This window comes from Macaca fascicularis, chromosome 1, assembly GCF_037993035.2.
Source record: "Macaca fascicularis isolate 582-1 chromosome 1, T2T-MFA8v1.1".
In the NCBI taxonomy this organism is placed as follows: Eukaryota; Metazoa; Chordata; class Mammalia; order Primates; family Cercopithecidae; genus Macaca; species Macaca fascicularis.
This window is the reverse complement of record NC_088375.1, coordinates 143,984,224-144,010,867: the sequence shown is the minus strand read 5'-3', so window position 1 is coordinate 144,010,867 and position 26,644 is coordinate 143,984,224. Positions and strand designations below refer to the sequence as shown.

General features: G+C 44.3%; 1 protein-coding gene across 1 annotated transcript; it reads right to left on the bottom strand.

Annotated features, from left to right (window-relative positions):
- Nucleotides 1–18,554: 18,554 nt before the first annotated feature.
- Nucleotides 18,555–24,955, bottom strand: BARHL2 (BarH like homeobox 2). The gene is made up of 3 exons (XM_005542780.5): nt 23,613–24,955; nt 21,530–21,755; nt 18,555–19,640 (listed from the first exon to the last, which is right to left on the bottom strand). Exons 1-3 carry the CDS (start codon nt 24,241–24,243, stop codon nt 19,328–19,330), a joined length of 1,170 nt encoding a protein of 389 aa, XP_005542837.2. The 5' UTR covers nt 24,244–24,955; the 3' UTR covers nt 18,555–19,327.
- Nucleotides 24,956–26,644: the final 1,689 nt, after the last annotated feature.

Sequence of the window (26,644 nt, the reverse complement as noted above, 5' to 3'; positions counted from 1 at the left end):
AAAGACTCAAAGACCGAATTATAGCCAAACTTGTCCAAAGGCACTCTTGGAACTCAATAGAAAAACATAATAAGAAGCATCCTCAACACGAGAGAAAGGGCCCAGCCCAGTGGCTCACGCCTGTAATCCCAGCACTTTGGGAGGCCGAGGTGGGCGGATCATCTGAGGTCAAGAGTTCGAGACCAGCCTCAACAAGGAGAAACCCTGTCTCTACTAAAACTACAAAATTAGCCGGGCATGGTGGTGCATGCCTGTAATCCCAGCTACTTGGGATGCTGAGGCAGAAGAATTGCTTGAACCTGGGAGGCGGAGGTTGCGGTGAGCTGAGATCGCACCATTGTACTCCAGTCTGGGCCACAAGAGCAAAACTCTGTCTCAAAAAAAAAAAAAAAAAAAAAAAAAATACTAGAGAAAGGCAGAAGAGGGGGAAAATAGTAAAGGTAAATTCATGATGAAATATGAGTTATATTTTAAATGTTTTAAATAAGACTTTCTATCTTTTGCAAATATGAGTATTCAAAGACATAAAAGATAAATCCATTTTGTTCTCCTGCCACTTTAAAAGAGAGATATTTACTGTACACTGAGGAATGTGTTATTTGTTATTATCATTATTCATTAGAATTTTATTTTAAGTAATTTTATATTATATAGTTAAAGAATAGGCTATTTTTGAACATGGCATTTTCAATAGAGAAGAGCGTTGTTTGACATTCTTTGGCTTTTACACATTTATGTGAATTTTGCTAGTTTATTTTATCTTAACACCCAAGACACAATATACATGTGCATAACAGCACCACATCAGAAATAGTTACTGAACAAGGATCACTCTTTACAAATGAACACAAGGTAAAATCCTAACAATTAAAAAATAATAAAATACTAATAAAAGCTAGGTAAAGGATTTTTTTAATGTACTTTAAACCTATAACAAGCAAAGATATATCAAAGATTGTGTTTCTGTATTCATACATCTTTGTTGAAATTGGCTTGACTAAACACCTACAAGTAACTTTTTTATCACATTCATTCTCTTAGATTTTACTGAATAAAATCAGCTTTTTACCATGAAAAGGTAGCTGGCTGCACCAAATACCACCCTTTTCCTTTTAATAGATTCTATATTGTCTACATAGTTTTTTAATGCTGTTTTATCTAAAATTTTAAAAATATACACACAACACACACCCCAATATAGTTAACATTAAGACAAAAGTTTAGCAACATAAATGGAATATTTTCAACTGAGATATAAGGTAGTAGTAAACATTTTATGCAAATGCATTTCAGGTTTTCTGTTCTTCTTGATATACCCCACCCAGAACCTTCTAAAAATGAAGCTGTCCATGCTATTTAAAATTGCATTATGCATTTTATATTATAAATTATTAAAGGACTTAATGGACAATGTGCTAGAAAGAAAACAGGCAAATTACAGAATAATTTAACATTGCAAAGAAACAGAGTAACTTGCAGGACATTAAACACTCTATTTTGACATGGAATGCCTGAAGCTAAAGCAATTAAAGCTGCAAAATATTGCTGGCTGACATGATGTGTATGTAAATTTGTCATTCATTGGCAAAGGTTTGTACCAATCACTGGGAATGTTCACAGTAAAACAATCCATGTAGTATAAAATGCTTTTAGTGAAGTCCTCTAAAAAAGCAGTTATGTATCATTTAAGCATCTAATCATTATCCACAGTAAATTTTTGGTTTAATAAAAGAGTCCTCTATGGAAATGGCCTTAAGATTGAGGATTAGTTCTCAACGTATTATTTATATCTGTTCATTTCTTAAAGGGAAAATATCATTTTTAACATACCTCACAACTGGAAAAGAAAATACAAGCCAGAAATTGATGTTTTATTTAATTTGGTTATATTTTTCCCTAGGACTCCAAAAGAAGGCCTGCCTTTGAGTATTGTGTCTAACTCTACTCTAGAAATAGAGTCTAACAGAGCCATACTGAATTCTAACCATTTATCCCAGCTTAGAATTAGTGGTATTCTCCCACAGGAGGTAGAAGGGGGGAAAAAAAAAAAAAAAAAAAACCACAGTAATCCCCCAAATGCACTGTTGCTATGGAAGAGAAGGAGATGCCTGCTGAGATTGAAAGTCACAAAATATTTGGGCAGTTGAGAAAACGTAGGCCAACCCTCCATTGCCAAAGCCTGAAGACTCTCCCTGCCAGGACTCCCGGGTCATTTGGCACTGCAGAGATACGCTGGACAGAACCCTAGCAGAAGCTATAAGGAAATAAGACACATTTTAGTATTTATTTATCAAAGCTCTTCAATTATCCTTTCAAATTAGATGAACCAACAGTAAACTGGGAACCAAGAGAACATTCTAATAAATACTAAAAGTGACTTCATAATAGAAAAAATAGTCAAATAGCTGGTGAATTACATTTCTTTGACATTTCACCCATGAGTTTAATTAAACTTTCCCAAAGCCTAGGAGCAGGAGAACATCCTTCTCTCTCTCTTTTGGAAAAGATCTGGCTCATAAAATTTCACAGCTCCAATTTCTCTCTCTAAGGCAGTATATTCAATGTTCTTGACTGTTTTAGAAATTATATCAAGGATTAATCACTAACTGTATGTTTTGGAGAAAATCATCACGAACCACAGGCTCCATTTGGTAAATAAGAAGCTATACAGGAGACCCCAGCCTGCCACACATTTAATGTTATGCTTAAACACTGTATTGATAATCCAAACCAATCATCTTTAACCATTATTTCTAAACTAAATTAATTACACATTTAAATGTATATATAAGCACATATAGTACTAATAATGAAAAAATATCCATATCCTGGAGTTCAATGACTCTGACAGTGTGTAACCTGCAAAATAAGAATATTGACTTGTGGGAGCTCCACAAATGTTTATTGAGCATCTCTGATAGGAATTGTAGGAATTTTTTAGTGTGTAGTATATGTCCTCAAAAAGCATATAGTCTAAGGAGAAAAATAGGTAATCAAACATCACACACAGAAGAATGGCAAAAGTACTAAACAGACACATAACAGATAAAATAAGAGAGAAGAAGGAGTGGAAAGATAGAGGGAGAAAATTAAAGAAAAAAAAAAAAGAAAAGTCACTGACAAACAGGATGAAAAGTGATGGAACATTCCGAAAACCCGGCTCAAGTGTCACGTCGTGGATTCATGCAGAAATCTATCTAGCCACACTCTCACTATCCACAATTAACAATTTCACAAGGTTTTAAGAAATAAATACCTCTCTAGGATGTCCATGTAAATAAATGTTTTAGGATCTGCTTCAATGCCGGAGTTATGATAACTTAGAAAAGAGACAGATAGTCTTAAAGTTTTTATGCCGGCAAAACAATTTCTAAGTTGAAAAGATGAGCGCACATTTCAAAGTCACAAACTATAAATATGAATCATAGCATTGCTACACAGTGTGAATAGATTTCAGATCTCTGAGAAAAGAACCAAAATAATTCTAAAATTATCTCCACCTCTGGACAATAATAACCAGTGGTCTTTTTTTAATCTAGAAGTTTAAAACATATTTTAATGTTGTTTCTCCTAAGCCTTAACACAGTAAAAGAAAGTTGAAATGTAGTCTTTGTGACAAACATGTAGTATCTGTGAAGCACAATATTAATCCCATTTGTACCATAAAAAGTATGATCCACTTGAGCCTTGCTCTCCTGTGAATTATGAATCATTCTAATACTCAGGGGATAGTCATCACATCTCGAAGTTTCCTGCTTTGTTTCTACAATGTTTTTCATCAGATACCTAAAGTATCTAGGAAATTTGAAATCCCCATATGAAATATCTTAACATATTATTTCAACATACATTCCACTCTTTCCATATCCACAAATTATGTAGCACAAGAGAACCAGATTCACCAAATAAAATGATAGTAGGTGTATTTTATTCCTTGAAAGAAAAGGCTACTTATTACAGTCATATTCCTTTGGTAAGTAGCTAAAATATCCAATTAATAGGGTTTAACCATCAGGCAGAATTTGTTTTTAGAATAACGAAAATGTGTTGTCATTACATTGTTATTCCCTTGTGTGTATTTTTTTGAGATGTGACTCATTATAACTTATTTTAGCTGTTCTGTTTTCTAATTCTTCATATTTTCACATCTTTTACAACAAAATAATAATACATAAATAATACCTGACAAGATTTTACAGATTTTTATCTATTAGTATGCTTTTGTTCTCCAAGCATCTTAAAACATGGGTGTGGTAAAATACAAAGAATGTGAATATAAGCATCTTTACAAGAAAAAGCATCAGTTTTCTCTCTTCTGCCACACACATTGCAGATTACAGTTAACAATGCATTAAGCAATACAGAATAGTAATTTTGAACCCAAACATCATGCCAAATAGATCTAGTGAAACCTAGTTCCTAAATGTAGCTTCATTCTGAAAATCACTGTTTTCATTAACAGTGTCTTCCAGCAGCCTTATTTCAATAGTACCACTATTAACCATGAAATTTAGCTGCTTCTGTTTACTCTTTGAATTATACCTATTAAATTGCCAACTCAGTTTATTTTCCCAGTTGTCATTACCCTGTTAAGAGTATCGTTAATAAGCTAAAAAGTCTATTCCTTTTCTTAGCTTATGTAGCTGCCTGAATTTACTTACTAATACAATTTAGAATATAGGATCCAATAAAAAGTGGAGTCAATTCCTGACATATGCCTTCACTTCAATCTTTATTAAAGAGGCACATTTCTAGAAAAGAGTTGGGAGTATTGCATGCATTTCTCTTTTTGCTACACGTAATCAGCAACAACATAATAGTCTAGTGACTATTTTGACATAGCCACTTCAGATCTATGAAAAAAGGATGTTTTAATTAAAATGTAGGCCAGTGGCACAACTAATTTAAGAATTAGTTGATGTCACATAATTAATTCAATTTTACCAGATACTATTCTTATCATCGAAATATATAAGATAAGGCCAGGCATGGTAGCTCATGCCTGTAATCCCAGCATTTTGGGAGGTCGAGGTGGGTGGATCACCTGAGGTCAGGAGTTTGAGACCAGCCTCGCCAACATGGTGAAACTTTGTACTAAAATACAAAAAATTAGCCGGGCGTGGTGGTTGGTGCCTGGAATCCCAGCTACTCAGGAGGCTAAGGCAGAAGAATTGCTTGATCCCTGGAGGCCGAGGTTGCAGTGAGCCGAGATCAGGCCATTGTACTCCAGCCTGGGTGACAGAACGAGACTGTATCTCAAATAAAATAATTTTTAGAAAAAGAAATATATAAGATAGCAAAAACCAATTGAAAATTAAAATTAATTTTTAAACAATTTTTATTATATCACAACTATAGTCAATGGGTGGTAACAAATATATATTGTGCCCCTAGGATTTTCGAGTTAATATGCCAAGTATTTGAAATACCATGAAAGATCAGACATGGTTCTTCCCATCAGGGAATATATATTGACTTGCAAACATCACTTGGATATGCTGTTTTTAATTAATCAATGACTTCATATTCAATTACATAAACTTTGAGTACTTATGTTACACTAGGCACTGATGCAAGGATTAGGGACAAAAAGACATATACATCACATATTGAGGATAATGTTAAACATTAATTCATTAGTTATGATCAGGAAGTATGCATAGATAAACGTTCCTGACAAACACTCCAGAATTTTTTTTTTTTTTTTTTTTTTTTTTTGAGACAGAGTCTTGCTCTGTCACCCAGGCTGGAATGCAGTGGCAATTTCAGCTCACTGCAACCTCCGCCTCCCAGGTTCAAGCAATTCTCCTGCCTCAGCCTCCCAAGTAGCTGGGACTACAGGCATGTGCCACCACACCCAGATAATTTTTTGCACTTTTAGTAGAGATGGGGTTTCACCATGTTAGCCAGGATGGTTTGATCTCCTGCCCTCATAGTCCACCTGCCTCGGCCTCCCAAAGTGCTGGGATTACAGGCATGGGCCACCGCGCCTGGTCACACAATCCAGAATTTTTAAACCAACACTAAGAGAGAGACAGATGTGATGATACTTTTTTGTTCATAGCTCACTGAAACCTCAAACACCTGGGTTCAAGCGATTAATCCTCCTGCCTCAGCCTCCCAGTAGCTAGTACTACAGGTGCAAGGATTTTTGTTTTTTTATTTGTTTTTATAGAAACAGGGTCTTTGTATGTTGCCCAGGCTGGTCTCAAACTGCTGGCCGCAAGCAGTCCTCCCACTTTGGCTGCCCAAAGTGAAGTGCTGAGATTACAGTCATGAACCACTGCTCCCAGCTGATACTTTCTTTAATTAATAAGTAGACTTTGAGTGTTTTATTTCTTTTTCTTTTTTTCCTACTTTGTCACCCAGGCTGGGGAGCAGTGATACAATCACAACTCACTGCAACCTCGACCTCTCAGGCTCAAGCGATCCTCCCACCTGAACTTCATGAGTAACTGGGACTACAGACACGTGCCACCACACCTGGCTTAGTTTGGGATTTTTTGTAGAGATGGGGTTTTACTATGTTGCCTAGGCTGGTCTCGAACTCCTAGGCTCGAGCGATCCACCCACTTTGGCCTTCCAAGTGCTGGGATTACAGGTGTGAGTGACCATGCCTGGAGAGTGTTTTATTTCATTATTCCCTGACCAATCCACAAGGAACATTTCTCATCTTGCTAAGGAATACTACCACTATGTACTTTCAAACATAAAGACCAATATCTCTCATCCTAGAATGAGATTAAAAAGAAAACCTCAAGGGTAAAGCTATAAGCTGAAAAATTTGTTGAGATAAATGTTTATGTGCATACTATGTATTCATGGTAATACAGAGTAAAGTTTTTCTTAATGAGGAAGTATTCAAAGTTTTACAACACTATTGTTGAGATATAGAGGACCCCTAAAATGCTGTCACAGTTAACTGCAATAGATGCTATTAAGTTAATTTTTGAAATCTGAAATTCATACGGTACTGGAGCAGATTCTCACCATGTAGCAGATAATGAATTCTCTTATACAGATTCACTTTCATGTAGCTATAAAAGGGCTGATCTTAGTAGACTGCAAACCAATCACAGCAATTCACTCTGGGGAATATAGAATAAAGAGGGTGAGAGATCACTAATTACAGTTGCCAATATTTTCTATAGATGTGGCCAAGTCACCTTGTAAGAAGTGGTAATATATGTAAGAAGCAGGAGTATATGTCTTTCTTAATACTGACATTACAAATATATGGAGTTAAGGTATCTCACAAATTCAAGTCCTTCAAAAATCTGCTCTCTATATATATTGCCCTATACTAACATATTCTTAGAACAAGCCTGAGAGAGAAATTCCAACATTCACTCCACTGTTGGACAACAGTGAGTCTAAGAGGCTTCTAGTGAAAGATAACATCTTTTTATAAAAAGAAATTTAAAAGGTATGATATGTGATATATTTCCCCATTTCAACTAAATAAATATTAGTGGTTCTATCTTTTGATTGATAAGAAACTATATACTATTGGAGTTCTATCTACAGAACAAGTTGAGCCAAAGAAAAGTAGGGAAAGGGGTCAGTAAAGTTGGTGCTGAGGGACAAGACTAAACACTATTTTTTAGGTCAGTGGTTCCAAGTTTGTTTCTAAGAGCTGATGTATGTTGTTTTGAAGAACATCATTTGATCCTCAATATAGTCCAAGCCACAGAAAAGAATTTTTTTATTATATCATGGCCTAACTGTGTAACAATACGAGAAGTCAAAACAAATTTATATTAAACTTTATTTTTAAATGTTAAATAGTCAGTTGAAGGGGGTATGTTAAATACACAGCTTTGTGTCTTTTCTAAACACTTATTATTCATATCAAGAATATCAGGGCAATGCCTTAAGAATGACTGTGAATCTTACAAGCCATATAAAATTAATTCTATAATGAATAAAATCCCTAATCTCCAAAAACCAAATATATTTAAATGTATATTTCTTACCATTTCTAACAGAAGCATCTGGAGCCAGAAGACTGACACAGAAGTAGAGGGTTTTTTGTTTGTTTTGTTTTGTTTTTAACATCATAGCATTATTTCCCTTTGACTTGTAAAGCCTAAGGTATTATCTTCTTGTGATGCTGATATTGGGAAGTAAAGAAATATTTACATTATGGGTTCTGTGATATAATGAAAGATATGTACTCTATATTACAAAACAGAAGAACCATGATTTAATCTTTCCCACAACTCAAACCATGTTAGAGAGTGTGCCTCATAATGGGTTTTTATTATGTTTTGTTCCATAAAGCATTTCTAGTCATGATAGTGGTAAACTGATATTTCAGCATTGTTTCTATAAGTCCAAATAGACTTTTCAAATCAGAATTCCATGCAGAAATCAGTCCTAAAGAATTACAACATTTTTAAGCATTTAAAAGAGCTATGAAATATTCTTGGACACTAAAATCCTTTATACGCATCAGGGCCTCAAACAGATATTTATACATGATAATAAGGGTAAGTGCAGACACACAAATCAGTACAAATTTATCTATATGGATAAAGAGATGCTTCTGTTTGCATATGGATATTCATGAAAATTAGAGGGAAAAAGTCAAAACTAAATAAATATTTAATATTTCAGCACCTGTCATATAGTTTTTTGTATGTGTGTGCCTTACTACTATTGACTAGCAGTAGTACTGCTACTCTAACCAACTTCATTAAAGAATAAAAGAAAAGTAATAAGTCATTTCACACTCTGTCTGACCATTATACAATAATAGCAAGATTTCATGCAAGGGTACAACATTATGCCCGTCTGCAATCACAGTCTCTTTGCAAAAATCTCAATTCACACTTCACATGCAGCTAACCTTGTTACCATCCCTTCCTAAATCCATCAGTGTTGCAGCTGCACGTCTTCACAGCCCAACATCTTAAAATTCATCACTTTGGCACCTTAGCATCACTATAGGTCAAGATAAAGAATCCAACCAAGAATAATTAAAGGGCACCCAGATGTTTAGTTTACTTATCTCAAGTCTTTCCTTTAATATATTCGAATTGCCTGTGTGTACTATTTCTTTCATATTTTTAAGATATGTGCAATGTGATTATTTTAAGGGTATGAGACCTGGAACAATACATTTCAGACTTTTTTTTTACAAGTAGAGTTCTTTGTAGTTGAAATTTGAACAAGAGGCGTGATAATGAGTAGGTTGAGGGAAGGAAAGGTGTTATCTCATTAAGGTAATTACTAAGACATCCCTACCATTATATCGGTTTGAAAATGTGGCAATTAAAGCGCCCTACATGGGCTCCTGGAGACAAGAGAACAAGACAGTTCTCTTGGAACTTCTATAGTACGGTTAATGTGTGTCATGTAAATGAAAGGGTAGACTATTGCTATTTAATTCTTTTCCTCAAACCCCCTACCCTCACCCTCAAATTTCTTTGCCAGTTATGGTTCTTATTTTTTTTTTCTTTAACCTGAATTTAGTTCTCATGAAAGGTGCTAGATTGACAACCCTACAAGCTAGAGCCCTCTACTTACCCACAGAATAGTTGGAGCACAGAAAACAACAGGGTAAGCTGGGCAGGCAACATGCTACCAACCTAAGTCAAAAGAGATCTGACCTTCCTTCCCACTCTTTAGTCAGGCAAGTCTCTTGCTCTGATGAGAAGGCTGCCAAATTGATACCCAAAGTCAGGAAGCCTTAAAATACATGTAAGAAAAATGGTAAATGATGTTCATAGCTTACTTCACCACAACCTATACTGGGTAACTCATGTGGCTCTCAATTCACTCGGGCTGAATTTACATAATTCAGTGAAACCACTACCTTTGGTCACTAATTCGTTTCCCCTCCTGAGCTGGTCATCTTGCTCTTGGCTCTTTCATTGCTTCCCCTCAAGATCAATAGTAATGTGATACACAAAATAACACATAGAAACCATTCTCAAAAATTTTGCTTTCATGGTCACTGAAATATTATTTTAAAATACAAAAATTAGCTGACCATGGTGGCATACACCTGGAGCCCCAGCTACTTGGGGGGCTGGAGTAAGAGGATCACTTGAGCCCAGGAGATTGAGGCTGCAGTGAGCCAAGATCCCACCACTGCACTCAAACCTGGACAATAGGATGAGACCTTGTTTCTATATATATATTTTATATATATATTATTTAAGTCAAAATTTAAAAAATGTCCAGCAGTGGAAGGATGGTTGACACACCTATGGTACTGTTTTTTTGTTTGTTTGTTTGTTTGTTTTAGCCACTACACCCGGGTTATTTCTTAATTTTTTTGTAGAGACGGGGGTCTCACTATGTTGCCCTGGCTGGAGTGCAGTGGCACAATCACAGCTCACTGCAGCCTCAACCTCCTGGACTCAAGCGATCCTCCTGCTTCAGTCTCCCATGTAGTTGGAACCACAGGTGTGTGCCGCTGCACCTGGCTAATTTTTAAATTTTTGCAGAGACAAGGTCTCACCATGTTGCCCAGGCTGGTCTTGAACTCCTGGGCTTAAGCAATCCTCCCACCTTGGCCTTCCAAAATGCTGAAATTACAGCTGTGAGTCACTGCGCCTGGGCACAATTATGACATATTTATGGAAGAGATTATTATATATCAAATATCATACTTACAAAGAGTTTTAAATAATATAAAGAAATACTTGTATTACACAGGAAAAACATATACATCCCAGATGAAATATGACACAACTACATAAAAATGCACTTAAAAATCCAGAAATTATAAACCAAATGTTAGTAGCAAGCGGTAGAAGATGAGTTTTTTCTTCTCTCTACTTTTTAGCATTTTATAAATTTTCTACAGTTAGCAGGCATTACATATACAGTAGGAAAGTTATTTTAATGATTTTCACAAAAAGTCTGTTTCTTTTGTAGTAGAATTTGACCACATAAATTTAACTCCATTAAAATTGAAGGTCAAGAATAATCTGAAAGTGCTGTAATCCTGTGGTTTCTGTTTTCTTTCCTTTTGTCTCCTATCCTTATAGGGAAAAAATAAAAATGGGAGAGGGGAAAAACCATTAAACAAATATGTTGTAGAAAAAAACTGAAGTTTAGAATGGGTATTAAACTAGATGACTTTTGAGATTCCTTCCAGTCCTGGGTTTGGATCAAGATGAGGTCTGCTTAAAATTCAATTACTTATTAATGTGGATGTTAGAAATATCCTCTGCCAAATTTCTGGGCAGAACCGAGTACCAGTCATGTTCCTCTAAGGGACTAGATCATTCATGGGAAGAAAAGAAAAGCCTGTAAAACATGATGCCAAATAGAAGGGATCCTTCTTGAAATGCCACTGTCTTATGCGGCACGTGTGTATAAAAAGCAGTGTTTTGAATAGTTGGGTTTTTAAATTATGTCCCAAAATATTAATTAATAGTAAGATCCAATGCATTTACAAGCTTAAATGTACATGGTCATCTTTTCATCATTGACATTCCTCAATGGAAATGTTTGTTTGACCTGTCACCTTTGGCCACATGAAAACACCCCAGACATGTGAAATAACAAAGCAAAAATCAGGAGGACAAGGAAGGCAGGGAATGGGGCGCTGAAGGGATTCTGCAAACTTGGGTCTTAAAAGTCTCCCAGCAGGCCACAACTTTCCTCTTTTGAATTCGCCCACCTGACACTTCTCACCAGACCCTTGGCCATCATGTCTATTATCAGTTTCTGAAATGAAAGCAGGCATTGTTGCTTTACTAAATGAGGTGGAAAGGTCTTAATGTTTATATATAAATTCTAATCTAATTGTGCCCCAATAAATATCTTCGTGGGAGGACTTTCAGAATGTGAGAGGCACTGTACCTTCTGCAGGAAAAATCAGGCCATGAGACTCAACATGGGCTGTGCGGAGCTGCCTAATATCATCCCTTAGGCGCCAGCAGGAGCGAAGACTTTTAACTCAAAATAATAATAGGAGACGGGAAAGAGGACAGGGGTAACAGAAATTTGGGCCCCGGCTCTGCAACCAGGCACGCCCAGGTACCTGCCACTCAATGGCTGAAGAGAAGGCAATGGGAGAGCCCCTGCAATTGCTCAGCCAGCCGCGAGGGCAGTCACGTGAAGCCGCTGAGTAGAACTGTTTGGTGCGAACAACTGGCTCTTGATGGTCAGCTCTAATGTATGTTAGAGAAGTTTGTGGGGGAATCAAAAATGTGGATTCCCAGAAATTTCCAAAGCAATCCAGAAAAGAAGGAAGATAAAGGGAAATGTGCCATGCCCACGATTATCCAACTGTGCTTTATGTGACTTTCTGGACCAATCTATCAATGCATAGTAATGAAAGATTATGTGAAACTTATGTATCTATACACATATGAGCATGTTTAATGCAATGCCTCAGTGTGTTCACTCAAGGCCAGTGAGGAAGTAGGTGTCCCGTTAAAATCCTCTTAATTTAACGGAAACAATTTGATAAGCTTTCATTAATAGAACATTCGTGGGAAATAAGACAGATGAATAAGAAGGTGATGCTTTGAAGTGGCTACAGCTCGGATGCACCCTATTTCCAGTGGGATACTGTCTTTCTTAATATCTAATCTAGAATCTCTGTTCATCAGTTTGCAGATACCCAGTCTGCGGGAGGAAAGAGTTGCTTCAAGAGGAAGTTGGGCAATCAGATTATCAACGCTACTAACAAACATTATTTGCATTTTTCACAAATTATGACACGGCAATTTTATCAAATTGGAGATACATTTAAAATCAAAAGGTTAAAATTAAATCATTAGAAAAACAGTTCACCCTACAGGAAACCTAGGTAATGTGCTTGGGAGACTCTCACATTTGAAAACTACACCAAGTAACTTAGCTTTCCTGAAGTAGGAAGTGAATAGCACGGACTTCCACATTTATTTCCTAACACTCTGTCAGCTGATTGGTTTTAGAATGCAGACCACTTTTACACCACAGGCACCCTCATTTTGTATTATAGGAGTGAGGAAACAACGCACCACTAATATCTAATTCCTCTCTCCTAAAGAAGCATTATAAATGTACATTGCTTTGTAGAAAACTTTCCCTCCTAGTTCACGTGAGGATGAACTGTGCCTGAATGGACGCCCTGGAACACCTCTTCCTCCAGTCCCCAGAGGCTCTGAGGGAAACCCCGTCTCGCGAATAATGCTGAATATATGTCTACCCGTTCCTAAATTCCACTTAGCATTTTCGTACTTCCAACTATAGCGGGAAGGAGGAAGAGAAGAGCCAGAGGGGAAGCAGGGGGTGATCAACAAAGAGGAGTTGACTTCCAAGAATTGAAGGGAAATCTGAAGGAGATATCATTTGCAGTCATGAGGCCTTTAGAGGGGTGGGAGTGAAGCTGGATGCAGATAAGAGCTCCCAACTGAGCAAAGATTATTTTATTGTCTTCACAGTAGGAGAAGGCTTTATATTCCCTCCAGAGCCCACCGAGATGTGAGAGAAGGGCCCTGCTCTGTAGGCTATCCCAAGCACCGTCCTTGAAAGCGTCTGGATTCCCATCCCAGGCTTATAGAGCCCCTGTCCTGATGCGCCCATGCCTCTCTGAAGCGCTGTCTGTACCCGAGCGCAGGAACTCGTGGCGGCCGGGCGGTCCTGAGGGCAGAGGAGCGCGGAGCCCAGCTGGGGTACTTGCCGAGCAAGAGCCCGCGCGGAGCCGGCGCGCCGCAGCTGGGCTTCAAGGCCGCCGCACCAAATCCCTGGCTGCGCCGTGTGTGCGACTCGCTAGGAGGAGGCGGGAGGAGAGCCACACTGAGGGCCTCTTCACTAAAAAATCAAGTCTGACGGCGGGAATGGGGGTGGGTAGGGGCGGGAATCCATCAGCTCCACAAAGTGACAGGGCCCTTTTATCGTAAATCAAGTTCAATCTCGCTCTCGCGAAGGTCCTCTTCTTTCGGCGGAGCTCCCGCAGGGGCGACCCGCTGTCCCAGACCCGATAGTAGCAAGAGCTGGGAGAGACCCAAATCTGTATCGAGAGGGCGCGGGCTGAGAGCCGCGGTGGGGAGCCGGGCCTGGGCCCAGCGCGACCTGCAGGGCAGCTGCCTCGGGAGCGCTTCTGCTCTGCCTGCGATGGCCGAGGCGGCGGCTCGCCGAGAGCGCTCCGAGCTGTGCGAACAGAGGAAGTATGTGCCAGTTAGAAGCGTTCCGCCGGCCACCTCGTCACAGCCACGGCGCAAGGTCTTGGAGCCCGCAGATCTGAGGCCCGACTCCTCCCTCGTCGGCTTCCACTAATAACTTATTAAATAGGGACGATTTAGAGTTGATCTGTCACTGAGCACTACTTACCCTGAGATCTTTGGGTTTCTGAATTACTTTATTGATCTGAAGATTTTGTTCTTTGGAATGTGACCCTGTTTGGACTTAGAGCTAATCAGGAAACGCTGCCGGGGAGGGTGCTTTGTAACCACTTTGCCTACCTCCCCCCGGGCGCCGCCGACCCTTCCTTGACGCGCTCTCTGCGGCAGCCTAGGCTTTACCCGGACCCCGCCAGCCCGGGTTAGCTAGCTCCACCGGGTGCCCTGGGAGCTGTCTGTGGTGCTAGCAGAAAGAAACCAGGAGCGGGAGACCCAGTGGACGAGACAAGGAGAGGAGGAGACAAACTGAGAATGTGAGGTTGACCGAGACGGTCCACCCAGCAACACTCAAACTGACAGAGACCTTCAAAATTCAGCCGGAAGGAGCGGGGGAAATAGTCCCATCTGGGTCATCTCATCGCCCCGAGACAGCTGACCGGTTTTCTAATCCAAGAGGCCAATGACACCTCCCTTTCTCTGAAAGCACACCTCCCCACAGCCCCACACACCCCTCTTACTTACCCCTACCCAGCCCTGCGGATGAGGTAACAAGTCAGGGCACTCAGCACTGGACCCTAATAAGAGTCCCTAACTCCAGAAAAAGACACAAATGTTAGCAAAGAAGCCTGGAGATGACCAAAAATGGGACTGGACAAAGACCTAGTGGGAGACTCAAAGAGCTTGGGGATATTGTTCCAGAGTCCATAGGAGTAATCCTGGAGAAGCCCCCACTCACTCATCTGCCCACACCTCTCTCTAGTCAACAGCCAGGGTACAGGGCAAGCCCAAATTCCCTACCAAGAATTCAGAGATGCAAAAGAAACATCAATTCCCTCCAAGGCTTGACCCTGCCCCGATCATGTCCACCAGTGGTGAAAAGTCTCATTCTTTCCAAGCATGTTGACTTCAAGCTTGGTTTTTTCAAAAAACGGGCAGCTCTCTTCCAGTATATTTCTGTAACCACGTGACTTAACAAGAACTAAAGTTTCCCTTGCCCTGGGGAGATCTTTTCCAAATATTTTTAGAAAGTTAAAAATATAACAAAACAAACTACTCACAAGTCACTTGTTTAAAGAGGGGAGGTGGTATCCGACAGACTCCTGGGGAAGGGCTGCCTAGGCAGGAGTCAGATGGCAGGGAGGGAGGAGGAGGGAGAGTAAGCAGTTTTATTTGCAAGGGAGGAAATCAGCTGTCTAATTTGCCATTGTGCGGGCTTTCATTTTAAGGGGTGGAGCAAAATTAAACGGATACAGGGTGGTAGGTATCTTTGCTGGAGGCATTGAGCCAAGAAGCAATCACTACTTTGCAACTCATTGAAAAATCACTAGTTTGGGCTAGAACAGCTGGCTGCTAGCCAGGGAGTTAACTTCTTCCTTCACACTTACTACAGATTTGTGCTAGGTTTGCTGGGGTCCCTGAGCTGATCTTGGTGTTGGCAAATCTAAGAGGCCTTTGTAGGTCTTTAAACGTCTCTCTGAAATACATTTGTATTACTGTGTTTCTGTAGGAAGCAAAGATTGTCACTGAAAGTCCCTGTTTTTCTAGCCTTCGACTTAATCAAAGGAGCAATCTAAACAGAGTCCAGCCACAGAGTGCCCTTCAGACACCAGCTGAAGGTGGGAAAAAAGAAAAAGAGTACAGCTCCCAGGGACAGCTGTCCTCTGGTTCTCTGTAACTCCAGATTTCCCACGAGAATAGGCCTCTGCCTGTTACCTTGTTCCTCACTTCTCAGAAAACCTGGGGTTGCACTCTTCACCTCCTAGCCAACCCCCCAATCTAGTTGAGCAGGCACAGAAGGAAAGAAGGACCCTTTGTGAAGAAAAAAATTGGGTTTGCATTTGACTTTTAAGCAAGTGACTTTTGAATACTAGGGCACCTGCTGAGGTGCCCTTTGCAGTACTGCTGCAGAAAAAGAAAAGAAAGAAAGAAGGAAGGAAGGAAGGAAGGAAGGAAGGAAGGAAGGAAGGAAGGAAGGAAAGAAAGAAGGAAGGAAGGAAAAAAGGAAAAGGAAAAAAAGAAAAGAAAAAAGAAAAAGAAAGGAAAAGAAAGGAAAGGAAAGGGAAGGAAGGAAGGAAGGAAGGAAGGAAGGAAGGAAGGAAGGAAGGAAGGAAGGAAGGAAGGAACCAGGCACCCACCCAACTTTTCTTCCTAGGACAATCTCCCCCAGCCCACAACATCCAATCTGCCAACTTGTACGCAACAGCAGGTAACCAAACAAATTTAGAAAGGACACTGACACATTCAGTTGCATGATTTAGGGGGTGAAAGAAAACGTGACTTTGAAGAAACTTGGATTTGGGGAGGACTATAATGCATCCTGAGTAATTGCTAGCAGCAGAGGAATATGAGGTTAATTAAGAGATCTTGTCTCTGTAGGCACAGTGCTTCCCCCTGCATTGTCTACCTCAGGAGTTCAAGTTCAGCCTTGAGTGTAAAGCAGCAGTGGGCAGACTTCCCAGCCCACCCTCCTGCAGGTGGCTGGGGACCGCTGGCAGCAAATGGGTGCTCTGGCCTTGTTTGGATTTGTAGTTTTGTGTGTTTTTCATACCTGGATCTGAGTTAATTCTTTGTACAGATTCTTTGTAGGCATGAACTCTGTGGCTTCTCAAATTCCTCCTTGTGCCTAGAGTTGACCAGCCCTGATTTCAGTACAAACAGAAACTATAGCACCCTCAAACCTTGGAGAGTGCCTTTTTAGGCCTAGGCAGACCACTTTTAAACTGTTTAAACTTGATCAAAAAGCCCAACTGCCAGATGAAACAAGGAGGGTCTGCTAAGTGCCTAGGTATTAGACATCCTAACTAGACATAGCAGCGCCCAATTTCCAGCCAAGCCCAGCTGTCTAAGTTTGTCTCAGCTAAGCAGGCAGAACATGAGAAGGGCCAGTCCAGACCCTTTTGTTAGAATCAAACAAGACCAAGACCAAGTTTAAAGCAAATTGATGAGCTGGAGATAAATCTGCAAACCACTTCCTAATTAGCCAAGATCTGATCAAGGTGCCCCCAGGCAATTTCCACCTGGATTTCACCTTTCTTCTCTTCTTCTTTCTCACCCCTCCTAAATATACATTCCCACATCACTTCACATTTTTAACTACACTAAGGCTCAACCGTCAGAGAAAGCTGGAGGCCAGGTCCAGATGTATTTTAGCTGCTTGTATTACCTCTTTGTCACTGTACTAGGGTATGAGTGAGGATAGAAATGTGAGGATATCCACATACGAGATCTGACTCTGGCTACTCGGGAAGTGATCTGGGGGCTAGAGAGGAGTGGGAGCAACCTGGGAACTGTAGCTGTACTAAGTGGCTCCTTCATACAGTTCTGAGCACTGAACCTGGTGGGGAACCAGCCTGGTGGGGGGTGAGGAGTGGTGTTTATGGTTGACTTAGGCCAGGGTACTACAAACATTTACTTACACACACTCACACACACTCCTAAAGCAGGCAGCGGGCCTCCTCCACACTCTGGGCAGGGTCTCCTATTTTGCAGTCCCAGCTGTCCCAAGGGTGCAGATAAAAGGCTTGGCAGCCAGTCTCAGCCTGAGTTCACCCTTGCAAAGGAGCTCCAGGCATCGCAGCACAACGAACTCACTAGGACAAGCGGCTTCGCATGGGGCTGGGGGCTGGACCCCTGCCGCCAGGGACTGAGAAGGCAACGATCAAAGCTGCCACAAGGGTTTGTTAGTTGGGCCTCTCCAAGTCCCCCCGGGGCGTCCTAATTGCTCGTCCCACAGCCTCCCGCTCACAGGCTGTCCGACCGCACGGGCGCCCAGCCGCGGGCAGCAGAACAGCTGCAAGGCCCGAGGAGAGTCCGCCTGCCGCCCAGCCCCTGTCGGCGTTGTCATCACTGCCCAACGCTTAGGACCCTCGCTGCCCCAGGAGGACCCCTAGGAGGAGGAGGAGTGGACCGAGGGATCACCACACCATCGGTCAAGCGGGGGCCTCTATGCAGGTTAGGACGGCAGCAAAGTTAGTCACCGACTTAGCCAGCACCAACAGCCTACAAGTACAGATTTTCTCCCAGGGCCTCCTGGGTTGCTTTGAAACCATCCACTTAAAGAGAAAGGAACTCACACTTATCAAATAATGGTTCCGAAGAGGCCAGCACGAAAAATGGAGCTGCTTTTATACAAGCCAACCCAACTTCTTTACGGATTTTGTAAATTCCTAATATTTCAGAAGAAATTTGTCGTTCTAAACCAAGTCAGCATTTCATCATAGTACATTCTGCTTTAGTAAAATCAGCTCCCTTGGATTTCATCACTTGTTAAAAAAAGATAAACTTTATTTTTGTAATTTTCAATCACAAAAAAATCTATATTTTTGTCTAAGCATTTATTTTACTGAATCAAAAAGACATGAAAAGAAAAATCATGTTTTTACTAACGTATATAAGTGACTCTTTTTGGACAACATATAATAAATATGATATATCACTTATCACTCAGTCTTTCAAATGTACATTTTTTTCATATTATGGAGCATGCCACTTTTCCAAAAGAAAAAAGGTCATGAGAAATCAGTGCAAAGTTCTCAGTTACCCTCCTCTTTTCTCTGGGGCAGACGGAATGTCCTCGGCAACGCCCTTTGCCTCAGCACTTGAGGCTGGCTGTCCATCTACAGTTCTCTCTGCCTGTGAGGTTTCCGCTCCGTGCCCTTCTTTCTTCCCTCCTGAGCCCTCCCCCCTCCCTCCCTCCTGCTTGTCCCTAAAGTCATTTTTTTAAAAGAATCTGAGGTTTTGTTTTTGTTGTTTTCACTTACTGGTCGCACTTTGAGTGGGGTCAGCATTTTTGCCAGTCACACTGCTGTGGGGGAGCTTTCCAGCCCTGTTTCTAGGGGTGGGGATATGGAGAGCAGAGGGCTGGCTCCTCTTTGGGGGTCCCCAACCCACTGGTAAGCATCTTTCTCTCTTACTCCTCTGCCTTCCAGAGTCGGCTGCAAGGGAGGCCTAGTGGCCTGGAGCGGGGAGAGGAAGGGCAGCAGTCCGGGTTGGGCAGGGATATGGGGAAGGGATTGCAGTGCCTTCCTGCAATGTTTTCACCGGGGGTGTGGAGTGCCCGGGATGGGGCTGGACAAGGGATTAAGGGCTGGCTGTCCCCCAGGCCCTAGGCCGTGGATGAGCACGCGGGGCACCAGGGGCCGCTGCAGCTGGGGATGGGGTGCTGGAGGAGTCCGGTACATGCTGCTGTACATGGCAGCGGCAGCCGCCGCCGCCGTAGTGCTGTCCATGCTGCCCAGCAGGCTTGGGTGATAGAAATAAGGCGATGGAAACATCCTCTGCAGCGCTGAGTAGTTCCCTGCCTCGGCCAGCAATTCCAGGCCCACCGCTGTCTGCCGCTTCCACTTGGTCCTGAAAGAAAGCGGGCGTGCAGGCATGCTGTGGGCATGGTCCAGGCACCAAGACCCAGCCCCTTCTCTGGCCCCTTCCTGCCTCCTCCTTCTTTCTCCCCTGGGTGGCAGGAAGACTCAGAGACCTATTCAAACTGGCAATGCACTACATCTCCTGCCCCAGCCTTGCTCCCAGAAAGACCCAAACCCAAAGCCAGTTTTGTAAATTATACCTTCAATGGCAGAGACCCTCACAAATGAGATCCTACAAGCTTCGCTGCCTTTTCCTAAAGCTCTGCTCTGCTGTTGCCCCCCTTGTAGTTTGACTACTTCTGGAAACTTTCCTTAGGGCCAAAGGAGACTTCCACAAGCAGTCACTTTCCTCCTTCCTTAATTTCCCTTCCACGTCCCCCCACTCCCAGCAATCCCAAAGAGTCTGCTCTCAGCCCCTCTTCCTTCCCCCACAGGCTGAGAGAGAAGAAACCGTAAACAAAAGGATGCAGAGACTCCTAAGTCAGGGACCCCAGCCCCTATCAGTCCCCAGGGCTGGGAGACATATTTCTCTCATAAGCCTGACAGGACCTTACAGTGGGCAGGGAGCTTAAGGGGAGGATGGCAACAAGGTCTCAAAATGGAATTCATTTGAGGGAGGGCTCTCCCAAGGGCAAAGTACCTCCTGGCCATTCTGAGGGGGAAATGCATTTCAAGATATTTCCTCCTCAGAGAGAAAGTAACAATCAAAACCTGTGATCAGCTTTTCTCAGTCTCCTCCTTCCTCCACTGCACACCCTGCTAGGAAGAAGAGAGCAGGCGGTTGCTCAAATGACTTATGAAGGAACGCAGGACTGGTGGGCCATCCATACTCGGCAGCTCCAGCCAAATTAATAAACATGTCGCCCATTTTAAATTGGCTACAAATGACACTAATGTTTTCCGACAGAATTAGGGTGGCTGAAACCGTATGTAATGAGACAGAAAATTATGGTAAAGATGACGACTGGATGGGCATTTCCAACCGCACTTATGGACGATTAGAACACAAGCGAGAGAAAAGGAGGGGGAGAGAAAATCGAGACAAGGAGATGAGTGCCAGTCTTGAAAACACAGCGAAACCTCTGCCTCAGATTGCCCAGGTTCCGCTCTACACTTCCCGGCCCAGCAAGCACTACCAGCCACTTTTGCTTTCTTAATTTCCCTTCTAGAGAAGGAGCAGTGCCAGGAAGGTTCTGCAGCACTCTTGCTCCATGTTGAGACAGCAAAGGCAGCCAGTACAGGGGACAGACCCACACTCCCTCCTTCTCCCTGTACGGATGCTTGGCCAGCCGCCGATTCTCCAGCCTGCAGCTGCCAAACCAACTCTAACCCAGCTGGGCTCTCCTAGTCTCTGCAGCTACACTGACCAAGGCTGGGACCCTGCTTCTCCCAGCCGCCTCACAGGCCAAAGCAAGGACATTTACGCTGAGGCGGCTGGGATAGCTCTGTGGAGATAGCAATAGCTGGGCCGGGCCTTGCTGTCGTCAGCTACAAACCTTTGGAACCAGCCTGGGGCAGGCCCAAGGGGTGCACCGCGCAGGCTCTCTGGACCTGAGTGTCAGCTGCACAGATGTCTCAATTTGAGAAGGTGTGGCTTCATTGATTTGGGGATGAAGTGGGGGGAATTCCAGCGGCTCGGGTTTCAGAGGAAAAGTAACACCTGTTAAAGCACTTAGAAGTGCAAAATTGTCCAAATTCCAGCTGCCCTTTGGTCCCTCTCACCTTGGGGGTGTGGCTCATCCCTACCTCATCCTTAAAGCACCCAAGTGCCCACTCCAGGGTCTCTCTCAGTCCTTAGAGTCTCTGGAGGCCAGGAGAGAAGAAGATTCATGACTTAAATGGCCAGACACCTTTGTTCCCACAAACTGCCTCCCTTACCTGCGGTTCTGGTACCAGGTCTTGACTTGGGTGTCAGTGAGGTTGAGCGCTGCAGCCAGGTCCATGCGATCCTGCACACTCAGGTACTTCTGCCGCTCAAAGCTACGCTCCAGTTGATTGAGCTGGTGGTCGGAAAAAGCTGTCCTTGCTTTTCGAGGCTTCTTGGCTCTCACAGGGGGACTCTCACGGCTACTCGTAATCTCCCGGTCTCCTTCCTCCTTTGTCCCTACCATAGAAACCCAGACACAGTGGTAAGTTAGCCTGGAATGGGGGAAGGACTGAGTGTCCTCCTGGCATACACTTCCACATTCCCAAGCCAACCACTGGCCTCGGAGGACTACACTCTGCCACCCCCAGAACACACACACACTCAGGCCTTAGCCCATGTGGAGGAAGAGGGCTGTTTTCAGACTGCAGAGTGTGGGGCCTTGTTCAGAGGTTCTAAAGGGGGCCTAAAAGGGGGTCTGATCTTCACATGGTTGGAAATTAAAAAGTAAAAATTTTTAAAAATAAAACTTTTAAAAAGGGTTATTTTGTTATTGTTTCCTTGATTGAGAGAGATGCTCTCCCTTTTCTTTATTGTTTTCAGTATTGTTTATTGATCCTTGTTTTTCTGATAAAGAAATATGCTGACTTTGTTTAACTGATTTGGTACTTTTCAAAGGGTCTTTCTACTCTTTTTTTTTTTTTTTTGAGGAGGGGGCATCTTTTTCATTTTACTTTTTTCTGTTTTCTGAAAGTTATGGGTGTTTGTTTTTCTTTTTCAGATGCACCTGGGAAATGTTGGAATCAAGCTTTCTGAACCCTGCATCGGGTCTTTTAAAGTTTCACAAAGAGTATGTCACCCAAACACCGAGTTGAGCTCAAAATCACTGAGCCCATCCAGGTGACAGCATGGAGATTTCCGGATTCTATTTGTCAACTTTGGTTTTTTACTGAAATGCTGGGAAATCGATATGTCAATCCCTCCCTGTTTGTACCCGTTTGTGCAGTGCTCCTTGATCTTCCCTGCAGGAAGAACAATAATCTCTCTAATTGACCCACTGGGGAGGTTGGTGCACAAAAAATCGCCAGACCAGACTGTACATCTGTTTTGGACACTATTATGCTAATGCTATAATAGTAAAATGAGGAGCTAACGTCCTGCCTTCCAGACAGTCAGCATATTTCTTTACCAGAAAAAACAAGGATCAATAATAAAAAAACAACGTATCTGTAAAGGAAGAAAAAACGCTCCTGGTATATTAAAACTCTTCCCATGCAAAAACTACCACATTTACTTATGAAATTGTCTGAGGAGAAAATGGGAAAAGGGAGTTCAAGGACAATTTCCATTGTCATCTTTTTTTTAACAAAAAGGAGATTAATCCAATTTCAAAAGATTTTATTTTTATAAATACTACCTCCTAATTACTTGTAAGGGGCCAAAAATCTTCATAGGATACAGATATTCAGTTGAGGCCATAGGATAAGAAGGGTGCTTTTAAGAAACTGATTACAAATTTTTACGGGCTTCCCTATACTAACCACGATCTAATTTTTTACAAGTTGCTCTGTTCATGAAACTCAGAAATTTTTCCTTCATTAAAACCGATAATTCCTGTGATGGTGTTTAGAAAATAAGGTGGGGGGTGAAATCACTTGCATTAAAGAACGAACACCAGGTTGTGATCACATCCACGCTAGCTAAGTGGTTTCTCTCTCCCACCTCCCCACATTCCCATTCCCATTCCCAAAGTCTCAGCTAGAAAAACCCCAAGTCTATCCCTTTTATCAACGAAAAGTATTTCCTGTCGGATGCCCTCCACCCCCCCCTTAACCCCCAATAGATTAAAATTAAGTAAAACAAAGGAAGGAGTTGGATGGCCGTTGAAGGTTGTGGGGTAGAAATTTAACAATAAACAGAACTTCGAAGAGTCCCCAAATCTCACGCCCAGGCCTCCCTTCAGCTTGCAGTCTTTTAACCGTCGCCCAGTCGCCCGAGATGCGCCCGGAATCGCTCCCCAGCAGAGATCTGCTGAAGGCTGAAGGGGAGATTGGGAACCAGGAGGACAAGCCAAGAGCGCTGGGTGGTGGGACTCACCATGGCATTTGATGTCGCTCTGGGAATCCTCCCGCTTGTCGAGTTTGGTTTTGCTGTCCTCCTGCTCGAGCTTTGGCCTGAAGCTCTCGTGCACTGCGTTGCTCTCCTGCTTCGGGGTGTGGTGGGGAGAGGATACGCTGGTGCTGTAGGGTGCACATGCCGCCAGAGGTTTGCTGTCGCCCAAGATGTCCTTAATTAAAAAAGAAGACGTAGAAGTCCTGGGGGCCGAGGCGGCCGAGCCCAGCTGCTGGGCGGGCGGCGGCGGCTGCTGTGGCGGCGGCGGCGGCGGCTGCTGCTGTTGGGGCGAAGGCTGCAAACTTTGGGTCGGGGCCGCGGCCGGTGGCGGCGGCTGCTGGCTGTGGTGGAGGTGGTGATGATGCTGGGTCGCGTCTGCTACCAGATGCTGCTCCGGGGGCTCCATGGTGACTGAAATAGGAGAAGAAGGCGCCGTCCCTACGGTATCAATCTCCGAACAGGGAGATGGGGTGGCCTGACTCCTAAAATCCGCGGTCCTGGCCTCACCGAGCGGACGGAAATCTCCATTCATCATGCCCGGGCTGCCTGAACTGGCACTGGATAAAATCGTGTCTATTCCAAAACTCGACGCGCTGGCCCCTTCCATTGTTGTCATTTCTACATGAGGTCCACGCCACTCCGCCGTTCAGCAGCCGCCCGGAACCAGCGAAGGAAGCTATCGATCGTAAAACAAAATAAACACCAAACAATGTTGCCGCCGCTTAAAAAAAAAAAAAAAAAAAAAAAAGTGGGGCGGGGAGAGAAGGAAGGGTAATTGGGAAGTGGCAATCGGTGGATACTTTCGACACAACTTTTTTTCTCTTATGCAAAAAGTAGGAGTGGGAAGAAAAAAAGATGATGCGGGGCGGGGGGGGTAGTTAAAAATTTTTCTGAGAAAGCTCGGAACGTGCGCTCCAGGAACTAGCGCTCCAGGAACGACCGCGCACGTGGCGCGGCGGTGGCGACGCGGAGGACCCAGGCGAAAGCGCAGGCGGCGGGAAGCTACCCCGAAGCCGCCGCCGCCGCCGCCGCCGCTGCCGGGGTCTGCCCACAGCCTGGCACCTGGCAGCAGCGGTGGCGGCGGCGGACGCGGCAGGTGCAGCGACGGCGAGGCCCGGGCGGCCGCGCGCCCTCAGAGCTCCCCCGCGGCTCCCGAGGTGGCAGCCGCCCGCCACTCGGTAGCCCCGTAGCCGAGTTTCTGAACTTTCTTGGAAAGTTGCGGGGCAGACACGGCCGCAGCGGCCGCGGCAACGCGAGGAGGAGGAGGAAGAAGAGGACAGCGAGAAGGAACCGGCGCAGGCGGCGGAGACGCGATGCCGGGCGACTCCGGCCGCTGCCAGGCGCTTTCGCTTGTAATCCGGCTGCTCGCGGGCGGCGCCGACCCCCTCCCGTGACGTCACGGCCACTGCCGCCGCTCCCAGCGCCGCGCCGCGCCGGCCCGCGCCCCCGCTGCCGAGGCCGCGCGCCCGGCCCCGCGCCCCCATTGGCCGCGCCCGCGCGAGCGAGGGACGCCGACGTGCCGGGAGCCAATAGGCGCAGCGCTCGCGAGCCGGTCAGCGGACTCGGCTCGGACTTCGCTGCTCTTTTGAGAAGCCGCACATCCTTGCGCCCGCATCCCTGAACCGAACTCCGAGTCAAGTGGTCCCGGTGTCCACAATCACCAGTGCAGGGCAAAGGGAGAGGCGGGGAAACGATCAGAGGGAGACCAGAGAAAGGGAACCAAAGGGGAGAAAGAAAAAAAAAAAGTAGCAAGGCTTTGCCCGTTTTCTTAAGTCAGAAGAGAGAGGGAAAAGAGGACGGGTAGGGACTTACCTTTAGGCTCCAGCGCGGCCGCCCTCGCAGCCTCCCCCAACGCGCGCAGGAATAGTTCGAAGACATTAAGAGAGGAGGAAGGGGATCCCTGAAGGAATTCACAGAAAAGTGTGTCACTTCAGGCGCCAGAGCCTTGCATAAGCATGCGGGCAGGCTCTGGGCTCTGATTTCTCCCCCAACGAACCCAGGCTCTTGGGCTCGGCCCAGCGGGCGGCGGGTCCCTGAGAGGGACACAGCCGGGTCCGCGTCCACCAGGCACTCTAGGGGAGGACGAGACCTGAAGCTCCAAGCCGGGGACCCAGCCTGGTCTCCAGTGAGAGCCCGTGCTGGAAGAAATGCCTGGCCAGACGCTTTCTCCCGAACAGGGGAGCTAATGCCCGAGGCGTTCTCTGGTGGCGAGGGCAGCTACGGTTCACTGCGGTGTCGGGCGGGCGCGGAGCTCAGGACCCATAGCGGCTGGTCTGCAGCCCGCGCCCCTGCCGCGCGCCCCGGCAGTCCGTCCAACCCTGTCCCCTGGCCCCTTTCGGCGAGCGCTCATTTGGAAAGGAAACAGTCACTGCGGATCCGCTTGGGACCCGGAGCATGACTGACGCCTCGTTGGAGGGTATCAACTTGCATTATTTTTCTCTAGGACGTCTCCAACCTGTCTCTTGTTGAATGTCAGAGTAATGGGAAGTGCCAGTGACAAGACGGCATATTACTCCTGATTAAGTGCCGTGTCAACCTAATTAGCAGAGTAATTATAAGGTGCTAATGAATGATTCAAAGTTCTTTGAGTTACATTTTACTCCAAATTACCATTTTAAGAACCCTATGAATCTACGAGGCGGGCATTGCTTCCGTGACTAGGTCTGGAATGATGTTCGAGTGGCCTTTAACGTCTCCAAAGGCTGGGCCGAAATCTGGGGTTTAGTTGCAGTTCTGGAGGTCGCTTTCTGGGCCACAGCTTTTATCTGTTGAGGACGAAGGGAGGGGTGTCAGGGAGGCAAATGACCTCCTGGGACAAGATTTTGCCTTACGGTCGGAACTGCTTATGTGTGAGCCCTGGGTCCGGAAGGGGGTAGCTGGCCGACTCATCCTGCCTGCGTTTTCCTAGGGAAATTGGTGTATTTGACCCAGAAAAAAAACCACAGCACTATTTGGAGGGTGGGTTGAGCTGTTTCTCATCGTCTTCGTGCCATTTTTCCTAGGGCTGTTCCGAGAGA

Bases quoted from the DNA above. Each gene is read 5' to 3' on its own strand.
- BARHL2 (XM_005542780.5), bottom strand. From the start codon at position 24,243: ATGACAACAATGGAAGGGGCCAGCGCGTCGAGTTTTGGAATAGACACG. The intron at 21,756-23,612 runs GTGAGTCCCACC...TTTCTATGGTAG, and splicing joins GAGCGACATCAAATGCCATG to GGACAAAGGAGGAAGGAGAC. The intron at 19,641-21,529 runs GTAAGGGAGGCA...GCTTTCTTTCAG, and splicing joins ACCTGGTACCAGAACCGCAG to GACCAAGTGGAAGCGGCAGA.